Below are 15,601 nucleotides of genomic sequence, written 5' to 3' on the forward strand. Positions count from 1 at the left end.
CCTCGCCTTTTAAGCTTCGGTGCAGAAGTGGTGAAAACTGACAGTTACCAAAACAAAGGGGAAAACCTCCCCAAACCAGACAATACCCATAAAGAGAAAAACCTCCCCAAACCAAACAATACCCCAAGTGAAGTCATACGTAGTGATGGGTCAATCAGTGTGTAAAACGGCAAAAAAATAGCGAAATGCATTGAAGTCAATGAGAAACAATTTTTATATGTGCGACTATTTGGTCCAAATGCATTAAAGTCAAAGGGCGTCCGAATAATTTTTACGTGCGTCAATTTTTACGTGCGTGCCAATCTTTATGCGAATTGTCGCCGCAGTTTAATTAATTAAATTAGCTTGTGGCGACAAATTAATTAGCTTGTGGCGAAAAGCGGATATTCGCCGCAAATTTATTCGCCCATCACTATTCATAGGCCATAGAAGGGCCAAGTCACTGATTATTCCCCTGTCATATATTGGAGGTTTATAAGCAGCCAATAATGGCCAAGTGTAGTCAGCTTATGTGTTTTTGCCAAACTTTTCCTTTGGTTTCATCTGAATTTCAAACAGATCTATAGTGAAAAATAGCAATTTTGCCTACTTGCTACATGATATCATCAGCACTTGTATCCCTGTCTGTGTCACCTTTAAAACAAATTTCATCAGTAAAAACAAATGTACTTGTATATTGTATGAAAATAAAAATGTTGTCATGAGCTATTGTTCCATGTTTATATAGATGTTCTCAGTTTTATCCCACTACTCATTTAAAATGATAGTGACTCTTCCCTTCTGTTATACTTTACTGGGGGATGCCATTTTGCAAGTTGCTAACCTAAGGCATGCTGGGAATTGTAGTTTATGGACCTTAGTTCTCCTTTAAATAGTCTCAGTGCATTTCAAAACTGTTCTCATTACAAGGAAATGTATCTGCCGGTGAAAGGGTTTAAAATATACTCTTGAATGAGGATGAAGGTGTGGGTGAAAGTGATTGGGACCTTAAAGTGTAAGCTCCACTGGGGCACAGACTGATAACAGTATATGTTGGAGCTATAACAATAAAGCATAATATTGACCTCTGCTCATTGTTTTACTTGGCATCATCCCTCCAGTCTGATGGCACTTGGGGCAACTTCATTTCAGCCAGTAGAGAAGCAGCGGAAACACAACTGTCGTCCCACATTCAATGCAACTCTAGCCACCACTGTACTGTATTTCATCTCTCCAACTCAGAACACACACAGCCCTTTATTGCTTTTTCTCCTCTAATCTTTCATCTCATTTCCTCTCAGTGCTGCTCCCTCGGCCTTGAGTTTCGCTTTCCGTAAAATAGAGTTTTGTTTCACATCAGAAGCTGCCTTCTAACAGAAACTCAATATACTGCAGAGGCAGTGTCGGACTGGGCCGGCGGGACACCGGGAAAAAACCCGGTGGGCCCCGGGATCTAGTGGGCCCCGCCGGCCCAGATCCGCTATTTAGTTTGGCTGCGCGACCCCACTTTGTCGGGGGTCGCGGTAGAATAGAGGATCTGCGCATGCGCACAAAGGTATTGCAGCGCGCGTGCGCACAAACGCGGCGCCGCGCGCATGCGCACTGCTCCGCTGAAGCACGCCGGAGAGGCAGCGGGGCCGGAGCGGGGCCCTGGGGCAATAGCCCCGGTGGGCCCGAAGCCCCCCAGTCCGACCCTGCAGAGGAATGAGAAAATGAATAATTGTTTAGCCACATAAGGTCTCTGTTAACAACCTGAACAAGATTAGCGAGGCTCCATTCTTAAAACATAAACAAGTCCTCTATGATCGGCTAAGTTTTTATTTCTTATATTTCCGGATAGCACTGGGAGACAATTTACAGGTCATCACCTTCTGTAAGGCCAAATACCTGCATAACAATCCCTGTAATTAAACAGTTGTTATATCACAGGGTCCTTTTGGGAATGCAAAGTGCTCATTTCCAAGGAGGGAGTGTAGTCTAAGTATATTTTGTTTCTGCCATGAAATCCTGCAGAACCCGCTATGTCAGGGTAGAGAGAAAACAAATTTATTTCAAACATCAAGGGTATAATTTGATGTTACTGCCCCCAAAATGTTGCTCACCAACCCCTTAGATTTTCCTCTCAATGGGCTCAAAGCAGGTGCTTATTTTTTAATTCCCGGCATTATTTGGTTGCATAAAAACCAGGTGTACTGCCAAAAGGAACCTCCTGTAGGCTGTCAGTCCACATAGGAGTTGCCAAATAGCCAATCACAGCACTTCTTTTAACCACCAGAAACATTTTGCAGAATTGTGTTGCTCCCCAACTTTTTATACATCTGAATGTTGCTCACAAATAACTGAAGGTCTCCAGGATATAATACCTGCATCACTAACATATTCCTTGCACAGAGACCCCAGCACTTATGTTACAGTGACCCCAGCATACGACTGTCCAGTGATCTCTTACATATGATGATATATCAGTGTTTGCAGATGACACAAAACTATCAGCCCAATTAATTCCATCCAAGATGTGGCACTTGCAACAGGATCTTGACAAACTGGCAATCTGGGCAGCTAAGTGGCAAATGAGATTCAATGTTGATAAATGTAAAGTCCTGCACCTGGGATGTAACAATATCCACTTATACCCTTAATGGGACTGCACTAGGCAAATCCATAATGGAGACGGAGCTTGGAGTCCTTGTAGATGATAAACTTGGCTGTAGCAAGCAATGCCAGTCAGCAGCATCAAGGGCAAATAAGGTCTTGACTTGTATTAAATGGGGCAGAGAGTCACGGGAGGAGGGGGTCCCACTGTATAGAGCACTGGTAAGGCCCCATCTAGAATATGCCGTACAGTTTTGGTCTCCATCACTCAAACAGGACATTATTGTATTAGAGAGGGTACAGAGAAGGGCAACTAAGCTGGTAAAGGGAAAATCTTAGCTATGAGGAAAGACTGGCCAAATTGGGGATGTTCACGCTGGAGAAGAGGCGCTTAAGGGGTGATATGATAACTATGTATAAATATATAAGGGGATCATATAATAATCTCTCTAATGATTTATTTACCAGTAGGTCTTTCCAGCTGACACAAGGTCACCCATTCGGATTAGAAGAAAAGAGGTTCCAGCTAAATATTGGGAAGGGGTTTGTTACAGTGAGAGCTGTGAAGATGTGGAATTGTCTCCCTGAATCAGTGGTACAGGCTGATACATTAGATAGGTATAAGAAGGGGTTGGATGGTGTTTAGCAAGTGAGGGAATACAGGGATATGGGAGATAGCTCATAGTACAAGTTGATCCTGGTCCCATTGCATCTTGGAATTTTTTCCCCCTCTGAGACAAATTGGAGAGTCTTCAGCTGTTTTTTTTTTTGCCTTCCTCTGTATCAACTGGAAGTTAGGCAGGTTAAAAAAAGTTAAAAGGTTGAACTTGATGGACATGTGTAATTTTTTAACCTAATTTACTATATTTATTCATGTTTAATAGAAGTATCATGCTTTCCAGAAATTAGATGGATGAAAAAATTGCATATCCGTTCCTACGGGGCCTTCACCTGATTGGAACACTACAGTTCTCCTTAGGGGTAAAGCAAATTCCCCATCACTGTTGTTGTTGCCTAGTATGAAGCCTTTATTGTATCCAGGAGATGCACAATCCCGGGAGTTGCCCTGCTGATTTATCTTCTGTATATACAAACTATATTACTCATTATTATGCCCAGTTAAATAAATCTTATTCCATTTTAAACCATTTCCAGCTAAAGCACAAGACAGAAAGACCTAGAAGCCTTTTTGAGATGATTTACCCTTAGTACAATATCCCATGCTAACTGGATGTTTCTCAAGGGATTTTCCATTCCCTCTCTCTGCCTGGAGCACTTTAGGAGAAATTCCGTTTCCATTCTGACATACATACATATGTAGCAGCAAGGGCTGAGGGTTTAGAACTGATGGTGGTATAACATATGTTGCATAATCTCTGGTTGTAAAGTTGATCCCCTGTAGGATTATTTATGTTATCTCCATATACATTAGAGGGAAGACTCTTTCTGTGCTATTTCCTTTTAGTTTGGCTTATTTTAACCCAAGAAGAGACTCCAATGATGCCTAAGTCAAATGAATGATATATTTTACTGGTAATATGGTTGTTCCTGGGAAAAAAATGGCAACTATAAAAGTATATTGTATCATATATCTACTTTTCTCTTTTGAATTCTTGGGGAGCTTAGCAAATGGTGGCTGTGAATAAGCCTTGCCGAATAGAAAACTTCTATTTGGTGGGGTTTCTTTTTTTCTTAAACTACATTTATCAACACTCTCATCTTAGTGGTCTTAGAAATTTTTGAAATCACAAATAAACAAATTTTCTCTAAAACCACGAATGCTATGAAATGTATTAAAAAAACACTGAATATAAAAAGCACAAAGTAAAAAAAAACCTGCTGAATGACCTTAACAATATTGTTTTTCAGACAATAGTGGAAGAGAAACCAAGAAACCTCTATAAATCCCAAAAAAATGTCCAACAGGATCAGTGCAGCTCCCAGTGACTTCTATAGGACCTTGACTGCTTTTACTCACCAAAGTCTTTTTTATTTGAGTTTTTCATGGTTTTTACACTTCATAACTCATTTATTTTTAGAGTAATATTTTTTTAAAGTTCAATTTCTGTAAAAAAAAACAAGAAAAAAGAAGAAATGCAAATATTAGTAAATAGACCCCTTAGATTTCCTCTAAAAACTCTTTGCAAAACCATAAGCCAATGATGTGGGTGGTTGTTTGCTGATGAAAGTGCTAGGAATGACAGTAATACACTTTCACGTGCCCCCTTTTAAGGGAACAGTAACCAACAAATTTAAGTGTTTTATGACAATATAATGTACTGTTGCTCTGCTCTGGTAAAACTGGTGTGTTTACTTCAGAAACTCTACAATAGTTTATATAACAAAGCTGCTGTGTAGGGGCAGCCATTCAAAGCTGAAAAAGGAGAAAAGGCACAGGATACACAGCAGAAAACAGATACGCTCTGTAGTATACAATGGGATTCTTCCAAACTTTATTATGTATCCTGTGCTTGAATGGCTGCCCCCATGGCTACACAGCAGCTTGTTTATATAAACTATAGTAGTACTTATCTGTTATCTACTGTGTATCCTGTGCTTGAATGGCTGTCCCCATGGCTACACAGCAGCTTGTTTATATAAACTATAGTAGTACTTATCTGTTATCTACTGTGTATCCTGTGCTTGAATGGCTGCCCCCATGGCTACACAGCAGCTTGTTTATATGAACTATAGTAGTACTTATCTGTTATCTACTGTGTATCCTGTGCTTGAATGGCTGCCCCCATGGCTACACAGCAGCTTGTTTATATGAACTATAGTAGTACTTATCTGTTATCTACTGTGTATCCTGTGCTTGAATGGCTGCCCCCATGGCTACACAGCAGCTTGTTTATATAAACTATAGTTGTGTTTCTGAAGCAAACACACCAGTTGTACCAGTGCCAGACAACAGTACATTATATTGTCATTCATTTCAAACACTTTTATTTTTGGTGTTACTGTTCGTTTAAAAGCAGAGCTCACGAGTCTAGGAAAGTTTTGAAACTAGCTCCATATTTACTGGTGCCAGACACACCGTTGGGGTAACTCCTATTTCCCCCTTCTTCGGTCAATGCCGGACTTTATATATTGGGTTAAATTGAGGTAAAAACTCTGACATATTTTGAAGAAAGGGGAACTAAAATCTTTAGTACAATTTATGGAATATACTAAGGCACAGAATATTAGTCGAGTACCAACTGTATCCCATTAATTCTATATTGAGGAAAACGGACTCTAAGAAATTGGTAACTAACTTATTTGACGCTGAATTTCTCTCTATCACCCTCTTGTGTAGCTTTGGACAAACGCCCGTTGACTTTAATGCATTTGGGCCAAAAAGTAACAAATGTAAAAATTGTTCTGCGCGTAAAAACTGTCACGTGTCAAAATCAGTTTGACGCCCACTGCCTTCAATACGTTTCACAAATTTTTAGGAGTTTCGTGATTTTTTAAGGAGTTTCACAAATTTTTTCACCAAGGAAAACCGGGACAGATTCACCCATCACTAATCACAGCGACCCAGTTAAACCATTGCTACACAAATTCCATTCTCTGGCTTATTCACAAATGTTGTTGTCAAATTTTAAACAATGTTGCAAAAATCTTAGTACAGATATTTATGTAATTTGGATCTTTATACCTTAAGTCTACTAAAAAATCTATAAAAAAAATACACACAGGAGTCTACTGCACTTCCTTGTTTTTTATTGGCTCCAAGCCTAGATGTTACAGTAGATGCTTAAAGCGACACTGTCATGGGAAAATGTTTTTTTTTTCAAAACAAATCAGTTAATACTGCACTGAAATCCGTTTTTCAAAAGAGCAAACAGATTTTTTTATATTCAATTTTGAAATCTGACATGGGGCTAGACATATTGTCAGAAAACTCTATTGAAGTCTATGGGGGAAAAAAACTGGAGCTGAATTAGGAGAAAAGCTATTTTGCCCAGGAAATGCCCCTAACAAGCAGTATAAAATCTTGCTCAGAATATCAGCAAATTACTTCTTCTACTATTAAATGTTATACAAATATCTCAGGCACACATTTTCTGCCTGTCTAGATTATTCAGGGGGGCCTGGACAGCAACACTCAGGCTTATGTTATTAGACACCCCCCCGGATCTTTCTGTACAGGTTTCCTTTGAAGGTCTTCCATCTCTTCCTGCAACTTCTTTTCTTTCATTCTCTGCCTTTCTATCTCCTCCTCTTTCTTTTTCATTTCCCTTTCATGAATCATGTTGAGCAAATGTTTCTTCCTTTCTATTCTCTTTTGCTCCGGAGGATCCTTCGCTCTCTCCATGTGGAACTTAATATCTTTAATAATTTCAGAAAAAATCTCCAGCACATCCTCGTGTCTCCCTCTGGTTTTGATGTGATCTTCTGGGGTGAAATTTTCAAGGGCAAAGATTCTCTCCACTCCCATGTTTTCAAACATAGCCTTCATATCTCTCAGATCCCCCTTGGTCTTATGGGTTAGAACCACAGTAGGAAAGATCTCTAGGAAGAACAAATAATTGTGTTATCTCACAACGCCTAGGACACATAGTTTTTACCTCCTAACACAACCGCTAACTTAAGATGGCCATAGATGTAAAGATTTTTAGAAGATCTTTTCGTTATTTTTGTCTGATTTACTTTTTATTTCTAAATTATTTGCATTTACATTGCAAATATTTCACTCTACCATTCTCATTATTCTAGAACCAACGAATGTATTTTTTTTAGCTGAAATATTGTTGTGGAAGATGATACAAAGAGAATTACATCCACTGGTAAATTGCCTTGATTTGTCGTGTGGAATTGAACCAGGGGTCTGACTATGTCACTATCAATTCAGTTTGTTTTTTTTGTTTTTAAAAGAGTAAAGATATCCCATATTTCCAAAACTTTTAAACAAATGACGATTGAATGATAATTGAAATTATTATAAAAGTCCTTTAGCCACTAATAAACTCTATCAATTAATTATATGCTCTAAATCAACTAATGCAGAGTTCATTAAATACTTTCAATCCATAATTGATTAACTTTACCACCAATTAATTCCAACTTAAATTAAAAAAAAATTACTACTTGTCTCTTGTGTATATATGAAAAATGTCTTAGTGCTTCTACTGAAATTCAATAAGTTAATTCATATTAGTTGCAATACTCCCCTTCAATAAAGTGCCAAAAATTTCAATTTGATTAAAAATGAATTCATCTAAATAATAAAGTGACTGTGTGCTAATAGAACTGGATGATCAATTTAATTATTAAACTAAGAACAATTCCATAGATTTAAAGTGCTGTCGAGATGGATGAATCAATTCAAATTAATTATACCCAATATTAAAAATCATTGATAGCAACATGGAAAAGGAAATTCATAGAGGGTGGACTTGTCCCAAAAAGAACTATCTGTATTGTGGCTACTTCTGGGACACCACAAAGACGGAGAAGGCAGAGTATCAGGGACTGTGGTCTCAAATGTACCTTCCCTATCTGAATTAGAGAAGCTAACTACCCTAAAAAAACACAAATCCAAGCACTCTTAGAGACTAAGGAGAAGAGAGAAAACAATGAATTTTTAGGCTAAAATTTTTGCACCACAATGTGGTTTAAAAATATTGCTAAAAACAAAACGGTTTTAAATTTAAATAGTTTATAGGTATTTAAATAGTGTAAAAGTTCTATATGCCGTTGCGTGTTTCGGCAATTTTTGTGGAGGCGCCATTTTAGTGCATTGTGTCTGATTCTGAGCTTTGAGAAGGAGCCAGCACTTCAGGATGGAACTGCTTTGACAGCTATTTTTTCTCCCCTTCCCAATATGTATTACCACGACCTAGGTCGTGTTTTTCTCACGTCTGCCACTAGGTGGGGCAAGCTAAAGCTTCAGCAGAGGTGTCAGGTATCTGCTATCTGATTACCATTTTTCTTTTGATAGGCTGCCGCTGGGGAGGGACAGGGTGATATAACTCCAACTTGCAGTGCAGCAGTAAAGTGACTGAAGTTTAGCAGAGCACAAGTCACATGACTGAGGGCACCTGGGAAACTGACAATATGTCTAGCCCCTTGTCAAATTTCAAAATTAAATATAAAAACAACTGTTGGCTCAGATTTCAGTGCAGAATTCTGCTGGAGCAGCTCTAGTAACTGAAGCAGTTTTCCCGCGACAATATCTAAAGTATTCAAGTTTCCAATGACTGGTCATTTAGCCGAACCAAACTGCAGGAGGTAGAGTCCTGGACGGGTCCATTTTTTGGAACCTGCAATCCGCAACCCGCATTCTTACCCGATTGGACCGGCTACCTGACCCGCAAGTACCTTATCCGCAACCCAGACCCGCGGCCCGCTGACCATCAAGAATCAGGAAGTGCTGTCATTGTATACCGGAAGTGACATCATCGGAAGTAGGCGTGATCAGAAAAAAGGACTAAAAATCGCTATTAAGAAGACCTGTGGCCGACCTGCGACCAGCAAACCCGAAGAACCACAGACCCGCGTCTATACCCTCACCCGGAACTTCTACCCACAACCCGCAGGTTTTTGCCGGTAACCCATGGGTACCCGTTGGTACCTGACCCACTGCAGGACTCTCTAGCAGGAGGTACTGCTGTATCAAATTCATTATATAAACAGTGTAGCAGTTGGTAATGTCTTGAAAACTAGTAAATTTAAATTTCAAAAGTGTCTACATGAGCAATTTAACACTAGTTTGTGTTAGGGGGTGTTTAGTTCTCCTTTACAATAGGTGATATTCTTTATGGCACGTGAAGCACGTAGCACACACTATACTATACCTGTCAGGTCTCTGGCCTTTTCAAGCAACTCCTTTATCATTGGAATCTCCTGGTCGGGCAGTCTTTTACTTACACTAAAGAGATGAGAAAGCACAAGGGAAATTAGTGAGGAAAAAGGCATAAAAGAGTCACTTTATGTTACTCCTCCCCCTTTCCCTTGAATAATATTAATTATTTTACCAACCATAAGCTGGAAAAGGGTCATTTTGTGCAGTAAGAGATCCCAGCAAAATAATCTGCAGAGTATGATATTTATGTAATTACTATAAAAAGATCCCGAAACCCACCGCTCTCTCTTCACCCCGACATTTATCCTCTCCCCCTTTGCAGAGATGGCAACTTCCATAGTCATCCAGTTAACACTAAGTTTATCGTTATAGTTATGATTCTGCTAAGCATTGTGGGAATTCGCGTTTTGGCGTAAGGAGAGCTGATTGCAGCCATATTGTTTCCAGTGTTCTATAAAGGCAGTATCTCTAGATATTTATCTTAGAGTTAAAGGGGACCCGTCACCCAAAAAAATTATTCAAAATCCTATTTTATCACAATAGTCAAGAAAAATGAACTTTAATTATACTGTATACATGATTTCAATCTTGTTTCCTTCAGTCTGGGAATTCATATTTATAACCAGCAGGCAGGAGCCATTTTGTGGACACTGTTATTAAGACAAGTCTTGTATCATCTCAGAATCTTGTTTGTGCACCAGAATGGGGGACCTGATGTCCATCCCCATGTCCTGGCTACACAATGAGAGAGCAGTGACATCCAGGAAGTGCTAAAGGGAAAGTGAAAGTAATTGTCTGCCTCAGGCACAGAGGAGGGGCAGGCAATATTTGATTGAGATTTTCAAATGTGTTTACAACAGCCATTATAAATGCTTTAATAAAATATTTAATTTGAAAAGGACTTTTATTATACAGCTTTTTGTGTCTGGGTGACAGGTCCACTTTAAGGGATCTGTGAAGGTGCCCATACACTATAAGATCCACTCGTTTGGCAGCTTAAATCTGCCCTGAAGTGATGTGCGGGTCAAGTAGAATAGAACCCACACCAGACCCCTCCAAACCCAAAATCTACCCGACTACTCCCAACCCGAAACCTACCCGACCCCTCCCAACTTAAACCCTACCCGACCCCACCCAAACCTGAAACCTACCCGACCCCTCCTAACCCGAACCCGACCCCTCCCAACCTAAAACCTACCCGGCCCCTTCCAACCCCAAAACCTACACGACCCCTCCCAACCCAAAACGTATCCAACCCCTTCCAACCCGAATATTACCCGACCTCTCCCAACCCGACCCCTCCCAACTTGAACCCCACCCAAACCTGAAACCTACCCGACCCCTCCTAACCCGACCCCTCCCAACTTGAACCCCACCCAAACCTGAAACCTACACGACCCCTCCCAACCCAAAACGTATCCAACCCCTTCCAACCCGAATATTACCCGACCCACCCGACCTGAAACCCTATGCGACGCGGTAGCTCTATTTATAAAGCTGCCCTACCCATCTATGATGTCACAAAAGGGGGCAGGACAGGCACTTGGGTATAACCAGAGGTTGCCTCTGCTTGAGCCGGATCAGGAAGGTTGTGGGCAGGGAGAAAGGAAAGAAGGGCTCAACCCGAGCACCCGTGGAGCCCACTTGCACATCACTACTGCAGTGTATGGTCACCTTAAGGAGGAGCAAACGTGTCGCTAATTTAACCCTCTAGCCAACGTAACAGCTACGTACCAAGATGGAAGGTTTGATATTCACAGCAAAAAAAAATCATTAAAAGCCCTTAAAAAAAAGAATCAATAATTTACATTTTTAATGAAGCTTCTTTCTAATTAAGGATCCAGAACACAATGGTACAGTAATCATTATAATATCAAGGCTGATTACCTGAATATAAAAATGGGGTAGATAAAGTCAGATGGTTTTACAACTAACTCCGCCTCCACAATTCTGTCAGCGAGCCCAAAATCTCGGTTCCACTCTACTCCCTTATCCAGGGGCAACAAGTTGGCTAGCAAAGAAAAAAAAACACATTTAATAAGCATTTGGTAATGAAATCAAGACCAAAAATGTAACTAAACCCCTAGTAGATGTGAAGGACTTTTTTCAGGTATCTTGTAATGGCTCTTCTATTAATGTCTCAGATGAAATATTATCTTTTTGTTGGTTAGTTATGGCAGCTACTCGGAAATCTATATTCTTGTACTGGATAAAAGAGAACCCCGCTTCTTTGAAGGACGTGCTGTCTTATCTATTTAACTTATGTATTCAAGAGGTAATTAGATTTAGAATGGATGATCTTCTCCAGAGAAATAGAATAAGGAATAGATGGTCTCTTTATATCTCATCTTTAGAGGCTGATAAGAGGTCATTTATCCTTAATCTTATGGGACAAGATCTATGCTAATAATATGCTAAAAGAGATATTTAATGCCTTCATTCACAAAAATGTTTCTTCATGTATTTTTGGCATTGTCAGACTTTAATTTGTAGGAGAGAATACCAGGTCTATTTTTCTAAATTATCTAAATTAATTTTATTTTACTTTATTATTATTATTCTGATATTTCATTATTTTATGTTATTTGTATTTCCCCTTTTTCTTTGTTTATTTATTTTGTTGTCTTTCATGTCAAATGTTTTTACCGTAATGCTCATGAATATTTCTTTTGCTCCTTATTGAAACACTGTATGTTTATCATATTGTCGTATTCTTGTATTTTATTGAAAATCTCAATAAAAAGAATTTCAAAAGAAAGTAACTAAACCCTAAAAATGAATGTGGTTAGAAATAAATTACTAATCAGCCTTATATTGTGACATTTCTATTCTATGTGTACTGTATATTGTGAGTGGCTCCCTAAGCTCAGTAAGTGACAGCAGCACAGAGCATGTGCAGTGAATCAGCAGAAAAGAAGATGGGGAGCTACTGGGGCATCTTTGGAGACACAGATCTTTACTGCTAAAAGGCTGTGGGTTCCTTGGGCTGGTACAGAAGCACAAAACATCACGTACAACATTTATAGCTACTTCTTTAGTTAAGTGTTAGTTATTCTAAAGAAGAATGTCAGTTTAGATTCCCACAAGCTAGATTAAGGTATTTAGTCTGCCTCTTCCTTTATAATACAGGAGTGATACTCAGAGTTCCCTGTATAACTCAGCCTGCAGCCTTGTGTCTTTATATGATCACAGAACAACCCCTCAGTGACTTCTAATATCCTTATCATTTACAGTAGGGGCTACATTATCCCTTATAATACATGAGTGATACTCAGAGTTCCCTGTATAACTCAGCCTGCAGCCTTGTGCCTTTATATGGTCACAGAACAACCCCTCAGTGACTTCTAATATCCTTATCATTTACAGTAGGGGGTACATTATTCCTTATAATACATGGGTGATACTCAGAGTTCCCTGTATAACTCAGCCTGCAGCCTTGTGTCTTTATATGATCACAGAACAACCCCTCAGTGACTTCTAATATCCTTATCATTTACAGTAGGGGGTACATTATTCCTTATAATACATGAGTGATACTCAGAGTTCCCTGTATAACTCAGCCTGCAGCCTTGTGCCTATATATGGTCACAGAACAACCCCTCAATGACTTCTAATATCCTTATCATTTACAGTAGGGGCTACATTATCCCTTATAATACATGAGTGATACTCAGAGTTCCCTGTATAACTCAGCCTGCAGCCTTGTGCCTTTATATGGTCACAGAACAACCCCTCAGTGACTTCTAATATCCTTATCATTTACAGTAGGGGGTACATTATCCCTTATAATACATGAGTGATACTCAGAGTCCCCTGTATAACTCAGCCTGCAGCCTTGTGCCTTTATATGGTCACAGAACCCCTCAGTGACTTCTAATATCCTTATCATTTACAGTAGGGGGCACATTATCCCTTATAATACATGAGTGATACTCAGAGTTCCCTGTATAACTCAGCCTGCAGCCTTGTGCCTTTATATGGTCACAGAACAACCCCTCAGTGACTTCTAATATCCTAATATCTAATATCCTTATTATTTACAGTAGGGGGTACATTATCCCTTATAATACATGAGTGATACTCAGAGTTCCCTTATAATTATAATACGCTACACAGTATGGGGTTTGGTGTGTTTAGAGGCAAGCAGAGAGGAGTGCAACTCACTGCTAGAGCAAACCCACTCACTTGGGAATATGTATCAAGTTTTGCCCCCCCCAGAATATGATTTATGGAATAAAAGATACAGAAGGATGAGAGTGTTGGTAGCTGCCTCCCAAGAACCTCATTGTGGTGTCAACTACATCACTGGATTACAGTGCAGAAGATCAAACTATAAAGTATAAGCCATGGATTTACCAAGCTGAGCGTATAGTTCTGCCGTCTCATATTCGTTCATCACGGAGCAGCCGCGGTTATCCACCAGGGTCATTGTTTCCGTCAGCGGATACGTTATTCTGGCTTTAGTGTCACCACCTAGTGACATCTCTGAATTTGTGTAGTTGTGGTACTCCCCATCCTCCAAGACGTACTTGCAGGTGTTGATGAAGGAGGATTTGCCGTGTCCCAAAAACCCAAAGAGCTGGAGGAGGACTCGGTCGTAGCCCAAATTGCCTGCGGCACAGTCAGCAAAGCCGAAGTTTTTAATCAAATCTGTCAGTTGGGTAATTTTATCCATTTTCCTTCCCAGTAACCAACTCACTTCATGCCCCGAGATGAGTAATGGCAGAGCTGAGAGATGGTGCCTTTTTATATAGGAAAAGTGAAAGTAAAAGTAACAGAAACACACAACCCGGGACACGGCATAACTCACATAGCAGAGAAGTCAAATGAGCTGGTGCTGTGACTCTCTCTCTCTCTCTCTCTCTCTCTCTCTCTCTCTCAGCCATAAAGCAGGACAGGACTGCTGCTTACAATGGGGATCAGATAGGATCTGTGCAGCCACTGGGACAGAATGTTCTGTTATACAGATAGCTAGAATCTCAGCTGCCATAAAGCAGGACAGGACTGCTGCTACTGGGACAGAATGTTCTGTTATACAGATAGCTAGAATCTCAGCTGAAGGCCTAGTGATTTTATACAGGTCATGGAACTCAAGGGGTACTTTATTTATTATAATACACAAGTTTTAGTGAGTCGTGAGACAAAAATTACATCACTACTCACCATTTATAACAGATGACATCACTAGTCAACGTTTATAAGGATACAATTTACAGGATATTCGTGGCTTGTGTATATTATAAGGGGATTATTTATTGCAGCAAGTAATTACATAGAGGTTGGTTCAGTCTGATTTAATAACAGGCAAATGACACCACCAACAATGTGAGCAGAATTGGGTATTTTATGGACAGTTATCAGTATCACTTTAAGACCAGAAAAACAGCTTTACTATAATCAGAAACTATTCTCCAGCCTTTCATTTTCTGCCTGTAACAAGCCCAGATGACTTTCTACATGAACTGGTTGGAAGGAAGTGATTGCCGGATGTGAATATCCGACTCTTCTGCATCAGATCTTTATTTCCCAGAAACTGCTCTCAAGCTGCCTAGCAACACTTAGGGGCCGATTCACTAACTTCCAGTGAAGGATTCGAAGTAAAAAAACTTTGAATTTCGAAGTTTTTTTTGGGCTACTTCGACCATCGAATGGGCTACTTCAACCTTTGACTACGACTTCAAATCGAAGGATTCATAGTAAAAATTGTTCGACTATTCGACCATTCGATAGTCGAAGTACTGTCTCTTTAAAAAAAACTTCGACCCCCTAGTTCGCCATCTAAAAGCTACCGAAGTCAATGTTAGCCTATAGGAAGGTCCCCATAGGCTTGCCTAACTTTTTTTGATTGAAGGATATTCCTTCGATTGTTGGATTAAAATCCTTCGATTCGAAGGATTTTATCGTTCGATCGAAGGAATTATCCTTCGATCGTTCGATGGAACTATCTGGCCTAAATCCTTCGACTTCGAAGTCGAAGGATTTTAATTCCTAGTCGAATATTGAGGGTTAATAAACCCTCGATATTCGACCCTTAGTGAATCGGCCCCATAAACATCACCTGAAAACTAAAGAAACACTTCAATACCTTCTGAATAACTGAGGTGCCGCCCATAAGCTCTAATACTCTATGGGGCGGATTCCCTAAAGGGCCAAGTGATTTTCGCTGGCGAAAATTTGCCAGTGTGACGTCATTTCGGAACTTCACTGATTCCCTAACGGACGCAGGCGTCACTTTGC

General features: G+C 39.9%; 1 protein-coding gene across 2 annotated transcripts in view; it reads right to left on the reverse strand.

The window, feature by feature from the left end:
- Positions 1 to 6,262: 6,262 nt before the first annotated feature.
- Positions 6,263 to 15,601, reverse strand: part of LOC121398351 — a 39,197-nt gene continuing 29,858 nt past the window's right edge. Inside the window, exons 1-4 of one of the 2 annotated variants that reach the window (XM_041577541.1) lie at positions 13,721 to 14,202; positions 11,252 to 11,375; positions 9,357 to 9,430; positions 6,263 to 7,071 (exon numbers count right to left, since the gene is read on the reverse strand). In XM_041577541.1, the coding sequence (XP_041433475.1) occupies positions 6,671 to 7,071; positions 9,357 to 9,430; positions 11,252 to 11,375; positions 13,721 to 14,039 (918 nt within the window). In that variant the 5' untranslated portion in view covers positions 14,040 to 14,202 and the 3' untranslated portion in view covers positions 6,263 to 6,670. Of the gene's footprint in view, positions 7,072 to 9,356; positions 9,431 to 11,251; positions 11,376 to 13,720; positions 14,203 to 15,601 lie in introns of those variants that run through there. The other variant, XM_041577539.1, reaches the window with a different exon arrangement.

Source organism: Xenopus laevis, chromosome 9_10L (genome assembly GCF_017654675.1).
Source record: "Xenopus laevis strain J_2021 chromosome 9_10L, Xenopus_laevis_v10.1, whole genome shotgun sequence".
In the NCBI taxonomy this organism is placed as follows: domain Eukaryota; kingdom Metazoa; phylum Chordata; class Amphibia; order Anura; family Pipidae; genus Xenopus; species Xenopus laevis.